At 44.8% G+C, this 21,103-nt stretch overlaps 1 protein-coding gene across 1 annotated transcript in view; it reads left to right on the top strand.

The window, feature by feature from the left end:
• The window catches only part of TRANK1 (tetratricopeptide repeat and ankyrin repeat containing 1), a 52,204-nt gene that overhangs the window by 19,242 nt on the left and 11,859 nt on the right, over positions 1-21,103 (top strand). Inside the window, exons 8-20 of the mRNA XM_068152717.1 lie at positions 1,302-1,433; positions 2,598-2,759; positions 3,797-3,955; positions 4,328-4,579; positions 5,387-5,563; positions 8,101-10,950; positions 11,813-12,012; positions 12,523-12,660; positions 13,676-13,816; positions 14,429-14,585; positions 16,261-16,349; positions 18,649-18,752; positions 20,361-20,493. Coding sequence (XP_068008818.1) covers positions 1,302-1,433; positions 2,598-2,759; positions 3,797-3,955; positions 4,328-4,579; positions 5,387-5,563; positions 8,101-10,950; positions 11,813-12,012; positions 12,523-12,660; positions 13,676-13,816; positions 14,429-14,585; positions 16,261-16,349; positions 18,649-18,752; positions 20,361-20,493 — 4,694 coding nt within the window. The remainder of the gene's footprint in view (positions 1-1,301; positions 1,434-2,597; positions 2,760-3,796; positions 3,956-4,327; positions 4,580-5,386; positions 5,564-8,100; positions 10,951-11,812; positions 12,013-12,522; positions 12,661-13,675; positions 13,817-14,428; positions 14,586-16,260; positions 16,350-18,648; positions 18,753-20,360; positions 20,494-21,103) is intronic.

The raw sequence follows: 21,103 nt of genomic DNA, 5'->3' as shown, positions 1-21,103 counted from the left end.
TACCCTGATTTCTTTCACATATTCACACTAAAGAAGAACACATAGCTGTTGGAGTGAGTCCAGAGGAGGGCCACAAAGATCATCCAAGGGGTGGAACACCTCTGCTTTGACGACAGGCTGAGGGAGCTGGGGTTGTTCAGCCTGGAGAAGGCTCTGTGGGGGACCTTCTTAGTGCCTTCCAATACCTGAAAGGATTATACAGGAAGGCTGCAGAGGGACTTTTCATCAGGGTGTCTAGAGACAGGAGAAGGGGGAATGGTTTGAAGCTGAGGGAGAATAGGTTTTGACTGGATCTTAGGAATAAGCTCTTCAGTTTGAGGCTGGTGAGACTCTGGAATAGGCTTCCCAGGGAAGTTGTCAGCTGCCAAACAGAAAGGGACCTGGGGGTGCTGATTGACAGCCACCTAAACATGAGCCAGCAGTGTGCCCAGCTGGCCAAGAAGGCCAATAGCATCCTGGCCTGTGTCAGGAATAGTGTGGCCAGCAGGAGCAGGGAAGTCATTGTGCCCCTGTACTCTGCTTTGCTTGACCTTGAGTACTGTGTCCAGTTCTGGGCCCCTCAGTTTAAGAAGGTCATTGAGACACTTGAACGTGTCCAGAGAAGGGCAACAAGGCTGGGGAGAGGCCTTGAGCACAAGCCCTATGAGGAGAGGCTGAGGGTGCTGGGATTGTTTAGCCTGGAGAAGAGGAGGCTCAGGGGAGACCTTATTGCTGTCTGCAACTACCTGAAGAGGGGTTGTAGCCAGCTGGGGGTTGGTCTCTTCTCTCAGGCAACCAGCACCAGGGGAGGTTTAGGCTGGAGGTGAGGAGAAAGTTCTTCACTGAGAGAGTCGTTCACCATTGGAATGTGCTGCCCAGGGAGGTGGTGGAGTCACCGTCCCTGGAGGTGTTCAAGAAGCGATTGGATGTGGCACTCGGTGCCATGGTCTAGTCATGAGGTCTGTGGTGACAGGTTGGACTTGATCATCTTTCAGGTCTCTTCCAACCTTGGTGATACTGTGATAGTGTTGTGGATGCCTCATCCCTCGGGGTGTTCAGGGCCAGGCTGAGATGAGGCCTTGAGCTGCTGAGTCTGTTGAGAGGTGTCCCTGCCCATGGTGGGGAGGTTGGAGTAGATATCTCTAAGGTCCCTTCCAATCTGAGCCATTCTATGATAGTTATTCTCTTTCCTGCTTCCCATTTTGCAGAAAAGGGTTCATACAGGTGCCTCTTGCCTGTGCATATGGGAAAACCTCCCGAATCTGTTCCCTTTGCGTCTCTGTTTAGCATTTCTAAGGAGCAGGGTGTTTCTGTCATTTCAGGAAAGAACCATCTCTTCAAGTGGTTGCTGACTCGGAAGCCGGATTTGAAGGAGAGGATCAACGAGCAGGACAGGGATGGGTGCACCCTCCTGCACGTGGTGGCATCTTCCACTGAATACTCCCAGAAACGCAGTGAGTGCAGTTACTTCTTGTGTGTGGTGGTCTGTTTACATGTGCACACATTTCAGACCCTGCTGTGGAATGTTTCTTGTGCTAAGGAAGAAAATGAGAAAGTCCTTTTGGTTGAATGTAGACTCTGGTAGTGGTAGCTAATACTTCAAACATGAAATTGCCCTTTCACAGTGGTGTGCCTCATCTGTGGCACATTTTCTTCAGTGCTTATGGTTTTCCTACGGGTGTGCTGCAACTCTTAGGCTCACAGAAGTTCCCTTTTAAAGTTTGGTGTTTCTTTAAGATCATGTTAGACCACCTGCAGACCTATCCTGTTCTTTTTACTGGCTGAGGATTTAAAACCCAAGTAGCAGTGGACCTTGTCAGAGGAGGAACATGAGACATGAAGGAAGTGTTCTGTTTTCTGTGGAATTTCTTTTCTGTTAACTTAGCCCTGCTTCCTTTCTTGTATTTCTCACTCTGCCCACTAAGTGGCAACAGGAAGTAAGAATCAATGCCAAGGTCATTAAAGGCAGTGGCATTCTGGTGGCTCTCTTTAATGGCATGAATGAAGTGCACACTACCTGTACCTAAACAATTTCAGTTTCTGGATGGGGTAACAGCAGTTAAATGGCTACATTGCTGCTAAATACTGCTGAATTTCTGGGAGTGACCACCTGTGTACACATAGACACACAAGTTTTATTTATATAGAATGCATTTTGAGTGTGAATTTTGAGTGCAAATAGTATTTATTTAAAGTTTAATTCTTTATGTAGGACAAGGAGATTCCTGTACAAGGAGTCCTGCTTAGGGACATGGTTTAGGGGTGAACCTTGTAGGGGTAGGGTTCTGGGTTGGATTTGGTGATCCCGAGGGTCTTTTCCAACCTGAATGTTTCTGTGATTCTGAGTCATGATTTTAAACCATAGTAGGTTTAGACTAGATGTAAGCAAGAGAGTCATGAAAAACAGGCTCAGGTTGCCCAGAAAGGTGGCAGAAGCCCTATCCCTGGACACATTCCAGGTCAGGTTGGATAGGGATTTGAGCAATCTGATGTAGTTGAAGATGTCCCTGCTAGAAGTGGTGTCAGGAAATTAAAAATGCAGAGTGGGGAAAAAAGAGTAAAACCTCTGAATAATGAGAACTCTTCTTCCTCTCATGTTTATTTATGCAATATTCTAGGCCAAGTGGAAGATGTGGTGATGCTCCTGAATTTTGGGGTTGATCCCACTATTGCAGATGCACAGTCAAGATGTGTCATAGATCTCTTGAAGAAGAACAAAAACTTTGATGCTGTAAAAGCAATTGACAGTCACATGAAGAAACAAACTTCCTCTGAGACAGGTACTGCATGGACTGGGCTCCTCTCCCTGCTTTGAAATGATTTCGTTTGTGATTGGGAATAGTAGGTGGGGTTTATGTAACACTTGTCACCCTGCTCTCCTGTCAGTCAGTGATGAATGCTTTGTCCTTGCCTGAAGGTGACTGATGCTCAGCAGTAAGTAACTACAAGTTGTGCTAAGTTACTGTCAGACAGTGGGGGATTATTTTCTCACCATTGACACAAAGCTGCTCCCATCATAGAAGCTGCTTCTTTTTGATACATTTCCAGTGTTTAGCTTTTACCTTTTTCTAAATGAAACATGTTGATTTAAAATATTGGTGGCATATATACAGAGACAAAAATTATTTTAGTAACAAAAAATACTGACAAAAAAAAAAAAAGCAAAGCTCTCAGACTATGAAAATGTGAGGAGAAAGTTGCTGACATTTTCAAAAAGGGAGTAACATTTTAATAAGAGCTCTTTGCTCACAAACTTCTGTTCTGCTTTGTTCTGGGTTTTTTTTTTTGGCTATATTCCTTAAATGCCACTGAGGAAGGAGAGAAACTCAATGTGTGTGCTGAAAACATCTGCTCCTGAACAATCTTATTACTGCAGGGCAGCACTGTCCTGTCTGCATGCAGACCAGCTTCTGAACTATTAGCATTTTCAATTTGTGGCCAAGAGTGGATTGCAACTAGAGCATTAAATATTCTTTAGGATATGAAATCCAGCACAGGAGTAGCTTTGACAGTATGAGTTTCAGCTATCTGATTTTTAACCTGACCCTACACATCTTTCTTCACAGAAAGAGTAATTGGCCATTGGAATGTGCTGCCCAGGGAGGTGGTGGAGTCACCACCCCTGGAGGCTGCCATGGTTTAGTTATCAGGAGGTGTTAGGTATTAGGTAATAGGTTGGACTTGATGATCTCTGAGGTCTTTTCCAACCTGGCTGATGCTATGATTTCTTAGAGCCTTGAGATGTTCTGTGTTGCAAGTATGCCCTGAAGGCATGTAAGCAAGGAACTGGGTTTTCAATTTCTGTAATGTTTTGCAGGGCAGGGTAAAAGCAGAGCCATGGCTGATACAGATTCCCTCCTGGATGTTCTTGAAAAGTTTGTCCAGTTCTACAGGCTGGAAAATGGAGCACATAATAAAGATGTATTGAAGGAGGATGTGGTTAAGCAGTTTCTGCAACTGCTGTCTTCTGTGAAAGGTAAGGTCTGAGCTGCCACTTTGCCACCTCACAACAGTTAATTGCTGTGAACAGTGTGTTTGTTGCTGGCAGGCAGTTATTGCTCCTTTACCCTTCCTTCCCTTCCCTGCTTCTGCACCTGCTATTACTGGAGCACTGTGCTTTTACTTACCTTTGCTGTAGTGTTTTGCACTTTGAACCACTGGGATATGGACCAAATTACAGCATGATGAATAAAAATGATCAAACTTACTTGGCTGTCAGCACAAAGGCAGACAGATACAGATGTTACATTTTACTGCTTTGAGCTTTGAATTTATTGAGATAATTATTTGAAGTTTCTTTCCAGTGAGATGGACTTTTATTGTGTGGCTTTCAATGACTGTCTTGCAGAAATCCCTGAAGGGCTGGACTGCAACATCTCCAGTGCCTGTGCTAACAGCTTCATAAAGCAGTTGCTGGAGAAGAAACAATGGCATGCAGTTTTGCTGCTGCTAACAGGGAAAGCCAGTGGGGAAGAGCCATCAGGTGGAGGCCTCTTCAGGAACTGCAGCCTTTCAGATGTTGATATTGGCAGAGTTATCCAAGAGTGTGACAGACTGGATAAACAAGTGCACCTCATAAGATGCTTGATTGAACGAGGAGGTGAAAAACTGTGCAATATTAATGTGTTATAAGAGGTCTGGTGTTTGATTGGATGTGTTTGGAGCAGCCTAGAGGCAGGAGTAGCAGCACATGGGGTTTGTGGCTCACTCTGAGCGCAGCAGCTCGCTGGAATGCAGTCTGCTGGCTGCGCCTGCTGTGGGCGACACGGGGAAGCTGCTAAGGCTCCGTGGCATGGAAGATGTTTTTCAAATGAAATTTGGCTGTCAAGGCTAGTAAAAGGTAAAAGGCCAAAGAGTGGCATTGCTCCTTTGCTTGTAGTTGCTTTGGGTTTTGATTTCTGCCTTCAGCCACGGTATTACCCTGATAGAAACTGTAAGTTCAGTCTGGTCTGATAGACTACCTCAGGGATTTCAAAGGCATGAACAGATAGCTCTTTTTTTTATAGCTAGTGTAGATGCAGACATCATCACTTCTCTTGTTTTGCATAAGGTTTATTCTTAGGGCTGTAGTGGCCTTTTTCATTTCATCTTACGGCTAACATGAGGTTATAAGTTGTGGGGACGCAGTGCTGCTGCAGCCAGAGGTGCAGGCAGGATTCTTGTTTTGGTCAGTGATTGGCTGATGTGAAGAAATGTTCTGACCTTTGTGTCTTCCTTTCACAACAGGAGGACTGGTTGCTCACTTTAATGGGAGGCAGGATTTTCTTAGTCTAACAGATACATGTAGAAAGCTGATAAAAAGTCATCCACAATGAGCATGTACCTTCATATGTGTAGAACTTCCTGTAGTTTGCAGGTCTGGCATAGCAGATTTTAACCTCTGATATTTTCATGTCCTTCACACTAGCTCTGCCAGATGGGATTGGAACCAACTCTGGAATACCACTGCAGATCTGCCTCCAAAAGCATTATTTTGAGCTGGCATACTTGCTCCTGACCAAAGGTGCAGATCCTCAGAATGTCTCCACCGCACAAGGAGATACTCCTTTGCATGCTGCAGTTTCCATCTGTTTAACCAGAAGAGGTAAGGCTTTTGTGTGCCCAGGCCTGGGGGGTTGGGGGGCACACAGAGCTCTAGCATGTGTGCACTGTTTGTTTTCACAGAAGCTGATTGAAAAAAAAATCCCAGTTTCTTACCTGTGTATTCTGCTGCCCTCTCTGCTGCTCTTCACTGATGTGACAGCAGGCTGATGGTGTCTCTGCCCCCAAAGCTTGCAGGGCAGAGGATATGAACCCATCTTTGTTAAGCTGATGTGCTTCTGCTTTCTGGTGTTGGTGGCTGGGGTAATGAGGAGAGCTAATGGCAGCTCAGGTGAGCAGGTGAATCAAGCTGCTTTGTTGAATATATTCTTGTTTTCAGTCAAGCTGATTTGGAAAGGAAGGCTCCTCTTCAGAACCCTGCAAAGTGGGAATGAAGGGAATGGGAGCACACTTTGATGGAAATCCCACAGCAACATCTGAAATCTGTTTCCCAGTTTTTGTGCAGTTGAAAATCAAAGTTTTCTTCGGAGGAGCAGTGAGCTAAAGAGCTATAGGGCTTACATAAAAAATATGTAAGAAATTAATCCTCCAGATCAGGTTTAATTCTAAATGTCTTTTTTTTTTTAATTTAAGAGTTGAGAGATTAAAATCATACTGGATTTATTAATTTTTAAAGCACAAGGATGTCATTCAGTAGGTTTAGAGAAACTGAGAGCATAGCTGCTGCCAGTATCTACGTTGTAAATTTGTTATACCCAAATACCAAGAAGTCCAGTGACAACATCTTCTAAGTGGTTTTAACTGGGTACATTTTTTGAGGTGGACTTTTTTTTACAGTGATGTTGCTGTGTCACTATTTTACAGTTAGAAATGTTTCACATATATAATCTGGCTGCATCACATGTATTATCTGGCCTACATCCAGAAAGCTCTTAAATACTACTTTTCAGGTTTTTTTTATTCTGTTTGGTTGGGATTTTTTATCCCCAGGCATCCTTACAGAATCACAGAATGGTTTAGGCTGGAAGGAACCTTAGAGATCATCTACTCCAACCTTCTTGTCATAGGCAGGGACACCTCTCAACTAGTCTCAGTGGCCCAAGGCGTCATCCAACCTGGCCTTGAACACCCCCAGGCAGGAGGCATCCACAACTTCCCTGGGCAGCCTGTTCCAGGGTCTCACCACCCTTCTACTGATAGAACTTCATCCTCAGCTCCAGTCTAACCCTGCTCTCCCTCAGCTTCAAACCATTCCCCCTTGTCCTATTGTTAGACACCCTTAGGAAAAGTCCCTCTGTAGCCCTCCTGTAGGATCCCTTCAGCTACTGGACAGCAACTCCAAGATCCACCGCCCCCCCCCCCCCCCCCCCCCCCCCCCCGGAGTCTTCTCTTGGCTGAACAACCCCCAGCTCTAATATTAGGTTGTAGGAAGTTGTTCTAGGGACTTTGGAAATAATTTGGGTTAGCCACAGGTTATTTTAGTAAACCAAAGTTATCTGCAGCAGATTACTTCTGGGTAGCATATTCCAGTGAACCAAATGACCCCAGACCTGCTGCTGGTCCAGATCACCAGCACGCCTGGGGAGCAGGCAGGGCTGATGCTGGTAGATGAATGAAATCTGTCTGCAGCCAGAGGTTAAAAAGGAATTAAATTGATGGATGCTACAGGAAAAATTTCAGCACTAGGTATTTCTAAAGCTTTACTGCCTTGCTGCTGTTTCCCCTGAATATTAGAAAAGCTGAGAAGGGAGACATTTCAGATAGCATAGTTGGAGCACCTGCCCTACGAGGATAGGCTGGGACAGTTGAGGTTGTTCAGTCTGCAGAACAGATGACTCCAAGGAGACCTTCTTGTGGCCTTCCAGTATCTGAAGGGGGCTACAAGAAAGCTGAGGGGGGACTTCTTAGGGTGTTGGGTAGCGCTAGGACAAGGGGGAAAGGATCCAAGCTAGAGGAGGGGAGAGTTAGATTGGATGTTAGGAAGAAGTTGTTCCCCATGAGGGTGGTGAGAGACTGGCACAGGTTGCCCAGGGAGGTGGTGGAAGCCTCACCCCTGGAAGTTTTTGCAGCCAGGCTGGATGTGGCTGTGAGCAACCTGCTGTAGTGTGAGGTGTCCCTGCCCATGGCTAGGGGGGTTGCACCTGGCTGATCCTTGAGGTCCCTTCCAACCCTGACAATTCTGTGATTCTGTGTTTAGAAACATGAAATGTAGCTTTCTCTTGGTTTTAAAAACAGGTTGGGTTTTGTTTAATAGCTTTGGGGGGGAGGGAAAGGCATTAAAAATTGTTGGCCTACAAAGCAGCCTTGTAAATCAAGTGGGGGTTTGGGTTTGGTTTTTGTGTGTTTGGGGTTTTGTTTAATTTTTTTGTTTGGTTTTGTTTGTTGGGGTTGTTGTTTGGCTTGGTTTGGTTGGGTTTTTTTCTTGCTTGGGTTGATTTGTTTGAGGGTTTTGTTTGGGCTGGTTTGTTTGATTGCTTTTTGTTTATTTTTTGTTTGGGTTTATTAGTTTTGTCTGCTTGGTTTTTATGTTGTTGTTTTGGCTTTTTTAAAACTTTTTTTTGCCCCCGTTCTTGCTTTCAGATGCCACCAGTTTCAGCATCCTGAGCCATCTACTTAATCTCTTTGCTTCAAGCCCTTCTGACTTCCCATATCTTAACCCAAACGTGCAAGATGATAATGGAGATACAGTGATGCATCTTCTCTTTCAGAGAGGATTTTCAAAACAGTCTGTTAGGATAGTGGAGTCATTGGCCAAATTTGATGTTAACTTCAACATAAAAAACAAATTAGGAAGAGATGTGAGGCATGGAATAAAAAAGAATGACCCGCTGCTGCGTGCCTGGAGCAGCGCTGTGCTGGAGAGGAAGAGGTACCGGCAGGCTGGAGCAGGGCAGTCGGTTAAAACTTGTAAGCCTGCTCCAGCCTCTGAGATTTCACAACCCAAGAGTGCAGGGCGTTCTTCGTCTGGGTCCTCGTTAAAGGCACCAGCTGGCAATGCAGCACAGAGTGATTTAAAATCTCCCAGTTCTGTAAAGACAAAAAAAGATCCATTGGTGAAGCAGGAAACAGAAAGAGTAAACAGTCCCTTAACGCTGCAGGAAAGTCTAGTGCAGGCCATCACAGCTTTAATTCAGCAGCTGAAACTGGGTGACAGCCTGAAGAAAGGCCATCCTCTGGTGCAAAAGCCAATGTCAGCCAGGACTCATTTGAAAGAGGGAGGAAGTGAGTCCTCGTCACCTTGTGGAAGCATGGCTTATCCTGAGGGCAGAAGGGAGAAAACCAAGGAAGCCAGGGAATTCAGTATGGCCCTGCCTAATGGAGAGAAGGAAGAACCAGAGAAAGGGAAGATTCTGGACATTGAGACCTATGTGCAGGAGTTTGATGACATGACCTGGGAAATAGAGTGCACTCCTGAAATGCTGAAGACACTGGGCAGCAAAGCTGTGCCTCATTACTTGAAAACTAGAACTATAATGACAATTAAGCAGCTTGGCAATGGGGAGTGGACTAAGGGCCTTCAGAAGCCACTGAAACACCTGAAAGCTGATATCCAGCTGTTTGAAGCCAAGCTGGGGAAAGGTGCCAGAATGCTGTGGGAACTGGCAATTGATTTTTCTCCTCGTTGCAGTGAGAGTGCCGAAAAGATCATGGAGACAGAACAGACACAAAGTCAGCCTGAGAAGTCGGGGAGAGTTTACACAGAAATAATCCGGATTTGGGCCATTGTTCTGGACCACTGCAAGCTGAACCGTGTCCTAGACAATATTTGCATTTCCCACAACCGTGGCCTGTCCTGCATCCTGAGGAAGAAGCTCAAAGGCATAAGCGGAGGGCAGCAGAACCACAGCGTGACGACGCTGAGGCGCGTGCCGCGTTGTTATGTTGAGGACTCGGAGGCGCTCAAGTCCAAGGAGCGCACCATACCCGAGTACTTCCCTCCAGCCAGCCCTGCAGAGCTGGAGTACAACATAATGAAATTTCACAGTTTCAGTACCAACATGGCACTTAACATCATAAACGATGTGCATTCTTCTGTGGAGTACCCGTTCCGAGTCGGGGAGTTGGAGTATGCGGTCATTGATCTCAATCCAAAGCCCATGGAACCAATCATCTTAATTGGGCGAAGTGGGACAGGGAAGACAACTTGCTGCTTGTACAGGCTTTGGAAAAAATTCTGTTCATACTGGGAAAAAGCTACCTTGGCAAACAGCCCTCTCCTGGAGAGGCAAACGTGGCAGCAGAGACAGTGCAGTGAGGTTGAAAGAGAGAGGGAAGAGAGTGAGCTAGAGCAGGACAGTGAGGATTCGAGTGAGGAGCAGGTGAGTGATGAGCAAGATCAGGACAATGAGGATGAAAGTGTTCCTGCAGGCACAGCTGGTGCAGAAACGAATCCAGGTGATGATCATGAAGACCAAATACGCAGTGCAGAACCATCAAACGTGCTGGAGCACCTTCACCAGATCTTTGTGACAAAAAATCCTGTCCTGTGCCAAGAAGTTCAGAAGAATTTCCTTGAACTTAGCAAGTCTTCCAAGGTGACCAGTCACTTCAAGCCTCTGGAACCAAATGTTCACAGGCTACAAGACATTAAAGATGAAAACTTCCCCCTGTTTGTCACCTCCAAGCAGCTGTTGCTCTTACTGGATGCATCTTTGCCTGACCCCTTCTTTCCAAGAAACGAGGACGGAAGCCTCAAGAGAATCATTGTCGGTTGGAGCGCTCAGGAAGACTTGGTTATACCTAACTGGCAGGATAAGGATGAAGATGATGATGTCGAAGTAGAACACAGTGAGGATGGAGCTGCAGATGCTTACTCCAGGGAAAGCGATCCTCGGACGTTTGTGACTTACGATGTATTTGCAAACGAAATATGGCCTAAAATGACCAAAGGTAAAAGCTTGTACAACCCAGCACTGGTCTGGAAAGAAATTAAATCCTTTCTGAAAGGGTCTTTCGAGGCCCTGAGTTGCTTTGGGGGTAAACTTACTGAGGAGCAGTACAAAAAGCTCGGCCGAAAGAGATCCCCGAACTTCACAGAGGACAGGAGTGAGATCTATCAGCTCTTCTGCCTCTACCAGCAGATCCGGTCCCAGAGAGGCTACTTCGACGAAGAGGATTTGCTGTATAACTTGTCTCAGAGGCTCTCAAAGCTCGGGGAGCTGCCGTGGTCCATCCACGAGTTCTATGGTGATGAGATACAGGATTTCACCCAGGCTGAGCTAGCGCTCCTGATGAAGTGCATCAACGACCCCAATGCCATGTTTCTGACTGGGGACACTGCCCAGAGCATCATGAAGGGCGTTGCTTTTCGCTTCAGTGATCTGAGGTCACTGTTTCATTATGCAAGCAAGAACTCCCTGAGCAAGAAGCAGCGTGTTAGAAAGCCTAAAAGGATATATCAGCTCTACCAGAACTACCGGTCCCATTCAGGTAAGGGCAACACGTTCCGCTGTGGTCTGAGCCTGTGCTCTTCACTAATGCTTGACATTTTCTACTGGCCAATTCAAAGCATTTTGAAGTGACCAGGTGCTGAAGAGATCAGATGGTCAGCTTTTTCCAGCAGGCTTATGGCCCATGGCAGGGAGGCTTCAACTAGATGATCCTTGGGGTTCTCCTGTGGTTCTCCTGTGGTTCTCCTGTGGTTCTCCTGTGGTTCTCCTGTGGTTCTCCTGTGGTTCTCCTGTGGTTCTCCTGTGGTTCTCCTGTGGTTCTCCTGTGGTTCTCCTGTGGTTCTCCTGTGGTTCTCCTGTGGTTCTCCTGTGGTTCTCCTGTGGTTCTCCTGTGGTTCTCCTGTGGTTCTCCTGTGGTTCTCCTGTGGTTCTCCTGTGGTTCTCCTGTGGTTCTCCTGTGGTTCTCCTGTGGTTCTCCTGTGGTTCTCCTGTGGTCCTTTTGACATCTCAACTGGAAACCTAAGAATGAATGTTTTTAAAACTGTTGTGTTTTCAACAGTCATGCTTGCTGCACATTGTGCCTGTGTTTGTTGGAAGGACAACCTAAGCAATAATCATTTCTGTTGTCCTATCCCTGGCTTACTGGACTTTGCTACTTTGCTACTTTTGCTTTTCTTGTTTCTCATTTACGATCTTCAAGTTGTGAGGACCCTGCTAAGCCTTTGTGATCTTTACAGGCCAAAGAATGAGATACCCTCAAAGTGGCAGAAACAAAGTGGACCTTACAGTTTCTCTTCTCTGACTTAATTTCAGAATTCCAACAAAGTCTTTCCAAAGTGTGTTTGTGAGAGAGTCTGAGGCAGTCAGGCTGGAGCTGAACTTCTCTGTTGTGCCTCTTGCAGGTATTCTCCGTTTAGCATCCGGAGTGGTTGATTTGCTTCAGCATTATTTCCCGGAGTCTTTTGATCGACTTCCTAAGGACTGTGGGCTCTTTGATGGACCAAAACCTACCCTCCTGGAGTCCTGCAGTGTTAGTGACCTGGCAATTCTGCTGAGGGGCAACAAAAGGAAAACACAGCCCATTGAATTTGGAGCACATCAGGTTTGTTTTCCTTGGATAAACAACTCTTTGCAGGTTCTTCCAGCTCTGTTGCTGCATCATTGCTTTATATGCACTGCCCACAACTTCCTTTCTGTAAGCCCTTGAATCTCACTGAGAAGTTATGCTTTGGAAACTTAGAAACCTTTATTGTGTTGGTTTCTGTTGCTTGTTGATATCTCTCACTGTCTGTTCTTTTTTTTGCATCAGACGTTGTCTGTCCTTCTCTAACTCCAAATTTTCTTAACACCAGATCTACAACTGTCTGCATGTACCACACATTTGTCAGTCTCCTAGTGGCAGCTTCCTGACCTTTCCTTCTGTGTGCTGCAGTGTCTGTGTTCAGTGTGCTCTGGTTTTTGAGGGGCATCTTGCGTTATCCTGATGAGTTTTTATGCTTTCCTATCTCCGTTTAAGCAGTGGAGGAAGACAGGCTCTATTCTTCCATTTCTCTATGCAGCTGTTACCTTTTTCTTCCTAATACTTTGTTTTTATTAATGTGTTTTGTGACAGGTGGTGTTAGTAGCAAATGAGACTGCAAAGGAGAGGATACCTGAGGAACTTAATTTAGCACTCGTGCTGACAATCTATGAGGCAAAGGGCTTGGAATTTGATGATGTACTTCTTTACAACTTCTTCACAGATTCAGAGGTATTTCACTCCTCCGCATTTTCTGACCTACAGGCCGAGATCCAGCATGTCTTTGACAGCAGATTTTGACATGACAGGTTGCAACTTGTCAGTGTTACCCAGCCACCATTTACCTTTGCCTCTGCCCCATGCTGGCAGGCAGCTGCCTGGCCCAACACTTGGCACACTCCCACACATGGTCTGCCTGTTGTGGTTTTGGGATTTGTAGGAGAATCCTCAGCCCTAGGACTAAACCATGAGCATTGTCCAGAGTGAGGCTGGTTTCCCTTTTTTCCCCATGGATTGGCCATTGTAGAGGTGTATCTGCAAGTTTAGCTGAAAATTTATAGCCCGCCCAAGGAGGTTTTCATGTTTAATATCAGATTTACTTATTAGATGTATCAGATGTTGCATAGGATGTGGTTTTAGAGGAATGATACTGCAGTATTCTGAAACCACAAGACATGGATAATATAGCAGGTCAAGAGAGGGGATTCTGCCCCTTTTCTCTGCTCTTGTGAGACCCCACCCTGAACACTGCATCCTCTGCTATGAGGATAGGCTGAGGGAGCTGGGCTTGTTCAGCCTGAAGAAGAGAAGGTTCTAGGGGGACTTCATGGCTGCCTTCTAATACCTGAAGGGATCCTAGACGAAGGCTGCAGAGGGACTTTTCCTAAGGGTATCTGGGAATAGGATAAGGGGGAATGGTTTGAAGCTGAGGGAGAGTAGGCTTCGACTGGATCTTAGGAAGAAGTTCTTCAGTAGGAGGATGGTGAGACTCTGGAATAGGCAGCCCAGGAAGGTTGTACAGTCATTATCTCATACAGCTGCCACTTGCATGGAGTTGAATTCCAGCTTTCTTGATGAAAGTTGATCATTATGCTTTACATTCTTCCCTGACGTTTCCCTCCAGCAACACACACACTCTCACCCTTCTTCCTGCAGGTGCATTGGTCAGTCACAGTATATGACTGTTTCCTGTGTGACCAGTAGTGATTACTACATACAACTAAACCTCATTCTGTTGATATTTTAGGCTAATAAAGAATGGAAGATCATTTCTTCTTACACTCCTGATTCAGATGTGCAAGTAGGAAGCAAACCACTAATGGAAGTTCCTTTAGAGGATGCTGCTGGTGCACAGAAAAGAACTCCTTTTAATGTAGAAATGTTCAAGGTGAGTTTTTCTAAGTGTTGGGCATAGGAAGGCTAAACTGAATTCTTAGATCTTAGAAGCAGGGAAATTTCTTGTAGCTCCATTTTTGTTGGTGCTGCTTTATCTTTCTGGTCATTGTTCACATTTTTAATTTTATTTTTGCAAGATAAGATTTGTTTTGTGGATGTAATTTGATAAGAAAACAAGAACTGCATGTAATAGACTTCAGGCATAGGTAGAGAGCAGCTGTGGTTAAAGGAAACAGCAAATCAGCCTGTCGATATTTATTACTGCTGTAGCCAGGTTGCAGACTGGTGTCACTACCTTGAAATTAAGGAAACTTAGAATCAAGTGAGTCAGATATTTTGTATGGTGAGTGCAAGTTATTAACATTACAAATGAACTGTCACACCTGCAGTAGTTGGATTCAAATTTGCTGGACAGGGGTTTCTGTAATTGGAAAAAAAATAGCATTTAATAGACTTCTTTACTTAAAGGATGTTCTGCTGTTTGCTCTTCATTCTTTGTATGCCTTTGTTTCTCTTATGACTGCACAGTGTGATGATTTTCTAACAGCTTAGCTCATCTGGCATTTCATTTACCCTTTTTTGTTGTTGATTGGTTCTGCCTCAGATGCTGAATGGAGAACTGAAACAGCTGTATACAGCTGTTACAAGGGCCAGAGTCAATCTGTGGATCTTTGATGAAGACAGCGACAAGCGAGCCCCAGCCTTTAAGTATTTCATCAAAAGAGATTTTGTCAGGGTTGTCAAAGCAGATGAAAAGAAAGGTAAAGTTGTCCTAAAACTTGCTTAAAAGACTGTCAGACAGGACAGGATACTCTTGCTTGCTTCCTTTTTAGACTCTGCAATAAGAGGTTCAATTCCTTGCTCTCTCTAACAGTGTGCATTGGTCACTGATTTCCACCCCTTGCAGTGGGTCTCCTGTCACTCAGCAATGAGAAAGATGAGTTGTGTATGTTTATGCATAACTGCATTGCTAGTTCATTAGTGTAACTTTTCCTGCTGTTGCAGGCAGACTCAGAGATCGCTCAGATCCTGATGTAACAGTTGATTGAGTTCTAACCAGGAAATTAGTTAGGTAAAGTATTTAACAAGTAGTGATGGATTGGTGATCAATGCAGATTTACTACCTGTAAAGTTAGTAGGCAATACAAAGATTAATGCTTAAGCTTAAATATTACATGCATGCTAAAATGTCACTGAGCAACCCATTGGTGCCTGGTCTTAGGTAAGAGATCTCTCAGCCTCTTGAGAGGCATTCAGGGTGAGGTTGGAAAGGACTCTGACAAACCTGACCTAGTTGAAGATGTCCCTGCTCACTGCAGGGGGAGTTGGACTAGATAACCTTTAAAAGCCCCTTCCATCCCTAACTCTTTTATGATTTTTATGATCCCTACTGAAAGGGAGATCCCCACTGCTCAGCCAGCTGCTGTGGAGGAGGAGCTCAAAGGACTCTGATAGCTGCAGATATTTATAGTGTCAAGTGGTTGGTTTGTAGTCAGATTTTCTGCTGTGTTTATACAGTTTCAGCCACTGATCAGCTTAATCTCCAGCCAAGCTGGCTGATTTTTTTGTTTTGTTTTGGTGCTGTGCTCCCACTGAAAGTCTCACACAATAGGATTAACTCTGGTTAACTTGCTGGGCATCTGCCCAGACCAAAATCCATTTAGTTCAAACAGAAGTGCATCTGTCACACCTGCATAGCATTGAAGCTTGTTCATGGAAAACCATCCCAGCTAAAAGAGGAGATTTATCAAGTGAAAGCACTTGGTTTCTAAAAGACACTGTATTTCCTCACTTTTCATCAGAAAGCAAGCATGGTTTGTGAAGCTATTTTTAGCCCATACCCAAAGTGTTGCTTTTCCCTTTTGAGAAAGGATAAAATGTCTTTCTCTCACAGTTACCATTACTGCTGTGAGCACAAATCATAAAGGCCTTGGCCACGAGGATGAGCAGAGGGCTGGAGCTCCTATCCTATGAGGACAGACTGAGGAGTTGTTCAGGCTGGAGAAGAGAATGCTCCAAGGAGACCTTCTTGTGGCCTTCCAGTACCTGAAGGGGGCTACAAGAAAGCTGGGGAGGGACTTTTGAGGGTGTCAGGGAGTGATAGGACTGGGGAGAATGGAACAAAACTAGAAATGGGGAGATTCAGATTGGATGTGAGGAAGACGTTCTTCCCCATGAGGGGGTGAGACACTGGCACAGGTTGCCCAGGGAAGTGGTGGAGGTTTTGAAGGCCAGGCTGGCTGTGACTGTGAGCAACCTGCTGTAGTGTGAGGTGTAGCTGCCCATGGCAGGGGGGGTTGGACCTGGCTGATCCTTGAGGTCCCTTCTAACCCTGACAATTGTATGATTCTGAGATGTTAATGCTTAGTTGTGGTACCTGAGTGGTTTCTGAGGTTTATCCATTCTAATATAAAATGATTACTTCTGACCTTCCAGACTTGGATGACAGCATGTTTGCTAAAACTTCAACTCCAGAAGAATGGATTGCACAGGGAGACTACTATGCTAAACATCAGTTCTGGGAGGTAGGAACATGTGTTTATCTGAAATAAGGATTCTTGTCTATTTGGAAACTTTCCTCTTTTTTTTTAACCTTTCCATCTATAAAACTCTCTGTAAACTTTCAGGTGCTCTGCAGTAGTCTGTCTTAGCTTGTGGGTTGTAGTTGTGTTGGTGTCTACAGACTATATGTAAATGACTAGCAAGATGTGGGAGCAAGCCTGCAAGAGAGCAAGAGCCAAGCCTATTGTTTGTGATCTTAAATTCACTACTCATAAATGTGCAGTCCAGTGAGGAGAAAAACATTTTAATGCACACAATTAGAAGAGAAAACAATTACTAGCAACAACTGGAACTGACTGGAATTCATCAACCTAAACCCATTACAACACATTGCTGCAGCAAAATGAAAACATTTCTTGGAAGTGTATTGATTTGGGTGATGATCTCAGAGCCCTTTTATGGTTTTTTTTCTTTCAGGGACCAATTAGGGCTGGATGCAAAACACACATTCAGGAACAGCATGTAACAATCAAGGGGGCATTAGTAAAATGGCAAAAAAGTAGCAAAATGATGTTTTTATTCCCTTCCTGTTTAAAGAACATGGAATTTTTACAGGCTTTTATTTCCCACATTGATAGTTAGTGCAATCCAGCTCTGGGATGACAGCTAATGGAATGGAAGCAAAACCCAGCCAGGACAACATCACCCTTGAACTACTTGACAAGGAATTAAGGGATCTCTCTAGATCTTCTGTCCTTGTCCTCAGGGGCACTATACAGACTGTCTTTAGCTTCCCTTGGAATTAAAAACAAACCAGCAAAACCCACCACAAGGTGTATTTCCTCAATGGACACAGAAAAACATTTAGATCTAAAAAAATCATCTTGAAATCTGAAATGTATTAGCTTAGATTATCTGTGATTCTCTGTTCTTTATAACCCTGATCTGTGCTCATTACTGCTACATTAGGAAGAGATTATCTGGTAGACTGAACAGGCCTAAGGGTAGCTTGCAGTGTGCAGTTTCCAAACAGAAGCAACTCTGAAATTAATGGCCACCATAAAGATAGTGGTGTTGCAGAGTGAGTCAGGTGATCCTGCCATGGCAGGGGGCTTGGACTTGGATGATCTTTCAAGGTCCCTTCCAAACCCTAGCAGTCTGTGGTTCTTGTGATATTGTTGTTTTTTTGCCAGGGTATGTTCCCAAGTTCCAAGCACCTGCATATTTTGTGGCTTTTGTGACTCAGAAGAGCTGTCACAGCCAGATCTTTCTTGCACTGAGGTGTCCATTAGTTTCTGAAGTCTGACTTTTTCATATCACCAAAATTCTGTGACAAAAAATTCCACAGGCTGAGCATAATGTCATGTTGTTGTTTTCCCCTTGTTTTCAGCTAGCCAGTTTCTCATCTCTCTACATGAGCCTGCCTTAGTTGGGTGGGGAGAGGGAATGGACAGTTTTTTCCTACTCACTTTTTCAGTCTTCCACTGGCACATGAGATCGAGTCTCAGAAACAATGTACAAAAACCAGCCCTGCAGAACAGGAGAGGAGAACTCATTCAACAGATTCTCACTGGCATCCTGTGACAGGACAAGGGGCAAGGGATGTAACTACAGCACAGGAGGTTCCACCTCAACATGAGGAGGAACTTCTTCACTGTGAGGGTGACTGAACAGGCTGCCCAGAGAGGTTATGGAGTCTCCTTCCCTAGAGCCTTCCCAGCCCTGTCTGGATGTGTTCCTGTGTGACCTGTGCTGGATTCTCTGGTCCTGCTGTGGCAGCAGGGTTGGGCTCAATGATCTCCAGAGGTCCCTTCCAACCCCTGACATCCTGTGAGCCTGTGAAACAAACCTTGCTAGGAGCATGATAATTCTTTCTGTTTAGTTGACCACAGAAAGGGCCTGATATGGTAAAAGCATGAATAATTATTCCATGCTTTTAGATCTAACTTTGCACACCTTGGTTTTCCTAGCTTTTGTTAATTTATGTGCTAGGTGCCTGGTGCCTTACCAATTAATGGGTTTGGCCATCGTTCAAATTGCAAGTGCTCTTTGTTCTCTCAGCCTACCAGGTCTTTTGCTTTCACTACTTCCATATAAAACATAGCAATTAAAGTTGTAATTGTGGTAGCTGCTTGTGGACTGACTTGAAAGCTTTGCAGTGTATTTTTAGGACGGAAAGAAAAGCTTTACCTTTTTCCTTCTTTCAGGCACCCTGCCAGTCTTTCTGTTTTGCAGGGACTGTAAAATTAAGTATTGCTTTTATGTGATATAAGCCATGAGCTGGATGCATGTGGGTGAAGGCTGTGTGTGATTTCACCCCAGGTTGCAGCCAAATGTTACCAAAAAGGAGGAGCAGCTGAGAAGTCAAAACTGGCCCTGGCACATGATGCTGTTCTCAAGGTGCATGCCAAGAAATGTAGCCCCAGGTAAGTGTATATGTAGATGAACAAGTGTCATTCTGTGGTGCCAAGATCTCATGGGCTTGTGCAGGGTAAGATTCCCACCACAGTTGTAGGACTGGACCAGAGACATTGGAGAACTGTGCACGTGAAATGTCTTCCATCTCTGTGGGCAGCAAAGGAGGCTTAAGAAATGGGAAAGTCTGGCACAGCTCCACTGGGATCTGAGGCACTGCTCCCTTTGGGGGGTTAGTGAAAGCAATCATACACCAGGAGCTGTCCAAGCCAAATGTGGCCCTTGAAATGGCTTATTGGTCATGGGAGAGAAAAACAACAGGATCTGAGTTACCTCAAGAGGCTTTAGAGAGAAGAGTGTATGCCATCAGCAGTGCTCAACTCCAGTTAATCCTTCTGAATATTCACTTAATAAAGAAGGAGGAATGATGTTGTGTACATGGGGGAGAAGAGCTGCTAACCAATAAGTGAGCTCTGAGGTAAAATTAGTGTCAGAGTCAATCTAAATTAAGCAAGCAGAACTAGGTCTGCACCAAAGGGCAGTATTAGAAGGAGAAATGTTGAGATGAATCATTTAATTCACCCTGTCAGCAGAAGAGCTCAAGAGTTTGATAGGAGAGAAAGCTTGTTGTTCCTGAAGAGGCTGAAAAACTGTTTGGGACTTGTCTCAAATAAGACAGGGAAAAAAATCCATCCTGGGGAGGACTCTAGACCTAAGTGAAGTAACTCCTCTTCATGCTGAGGAATCTGAAAGTTAGCAGGGGTAGCAGACCATGTAAGGAATGACTGGAGCAGAGGAAGGTGGCACTGAAGGGAGAAGGGAGAAGCTCTTGACGAATGTTGTTGCTGGAGTTAATCAAGGTTTGAGGTTTCTAATTACCTGTTACAGGTTAGTGGTCCTGGCTGGAAGTATGCTCATAAACTTTTTTTAATGTGACTGAAAACTACTTTTTTTTGAGCTTGGCTATAAGTTGGGGTGCTTGTCAACTGGATAAATTTAGAGGGGAAGGAGCTGGGTGTATTGCAACATGTTAAGTTGACTGCACATATGCAATAATGAAGCTGTGAAAGTGGTTGTGTCTTTTGTTAGAGGTGTTAGTGCAAAGCGTAAGTAAGCTTCCTCTGTGCTCTCTCATATGAAATGCTCTGTATGGCTGTGGCTCTTCAGACTCCAGGGGGATGAATTCAGTCTAGGTCTGGGGAGAAAATAGATGTGATGCTACTAGAAAGGCTGGGGCTGTTAGTTACATAGAACAAAGGCTGAGAACAAATTTGCTTGCTGTCTTTAGTAGCATTTGGGCTAAACAGCAGAAGGGAAGGAGGAGGGAGCAAGTTAAGCTAGGAGAGGCAGCACAAAACCACACAAGTATACTTTAATTTGAGAATTTAGAGAGAACAAAGAAAAGCTTTTTACTGCCAGAGCAGTGAGATTCTGGACACAGACTTCTGGGCAAGCAGTGTCAGCCAGAACACAGCTAATTGCAAGGTGATGCCTCGCCAGGTTATAAATGAGGAATGCAGGACATCTGTGCTGGTTGGATTCAGTGACAGATCATGTGATCCTGCCTGGTCCTAAACCTAATCTGGATGTAAGTGGTAATTTTCTCTTACTTCCTACAGGGAAAAACAGATGGAATATCTGGCTTTGGCCAGAACTTACTTGGAATGTGGAGAACCCAAACTGTCCCTGAAATGTCTGTTTCAGTCAAAGGAGTTCCGGCTTTGTGCAGAGCTGTGTAAAAAGTTAGGAAAGGTATTAAACCCTCTAAAATATCCTCTCCTTACCCTTTTCACTTTCCTGCAACTCTTTCCCCCTGCCACTACTCCCAAAGTAACAGTAGTTTTCTGTGAACTAAACCAGCTCCTTAGCTGGGCTTGCCAGGAGAAGGAGGAAGAGGCCAGCGACGCAGTAAGGCAACCTAGGTTTGACTTTCCTCCGACGTCGCCACCAGTCACTTCTGCTGTGCAGCTGCAAGTTAATTAATGACTTACTGACTTACTCTATGGCTTGTTTCCTGAAACTTAGGGTGTTGCTTCAATCTTCTGATGGTACTGAATCTTCATAGATTGCAACCATCAAAATGGAACCTTAAAACTTGCCAGGGTTTAGTGATGCACTAACAATCATTTTCTAAGTGCCTGAGGATATTTAACAGTTTGTTGTGACCATTTGCAGGGCATTGCCACTAAAAGAATGCAAAGCAATTGCTCCCAGATATTTCCAGGTTAAGATGGGAAGTCAGGGCTCCCGTTCTATATCCATCAGGGCTTTGCTTTTACTCCTACTGAGACATTTGCAAGTCAACAGAAGTGTGTGTGATGGTGGTTTGTTTCTTTTTTAACGACAGGCAGAGCTGAGTGTG

The sequence above is a fragment of the Melanerpes formicivorus genome, unplaced genomic scaffold, assembly GCF_026170545.1.
Source record: "Melanerpes formicivorus ecotype bairdi unplaced genomic scaffold, bMelFor1.0.p_v2 SCAF_24, whole genome shotgun sequence".
NCBI lineage: Eukaryota > Metazoa > Chordata > Aves > Piciformes > Picidae > Melanerpes > Melanerpes formicivorus.
Note: the sequence above shows the minus strand (reverse complement) of the source record. Positions and strands in the feature narration are given on the sequence as shown.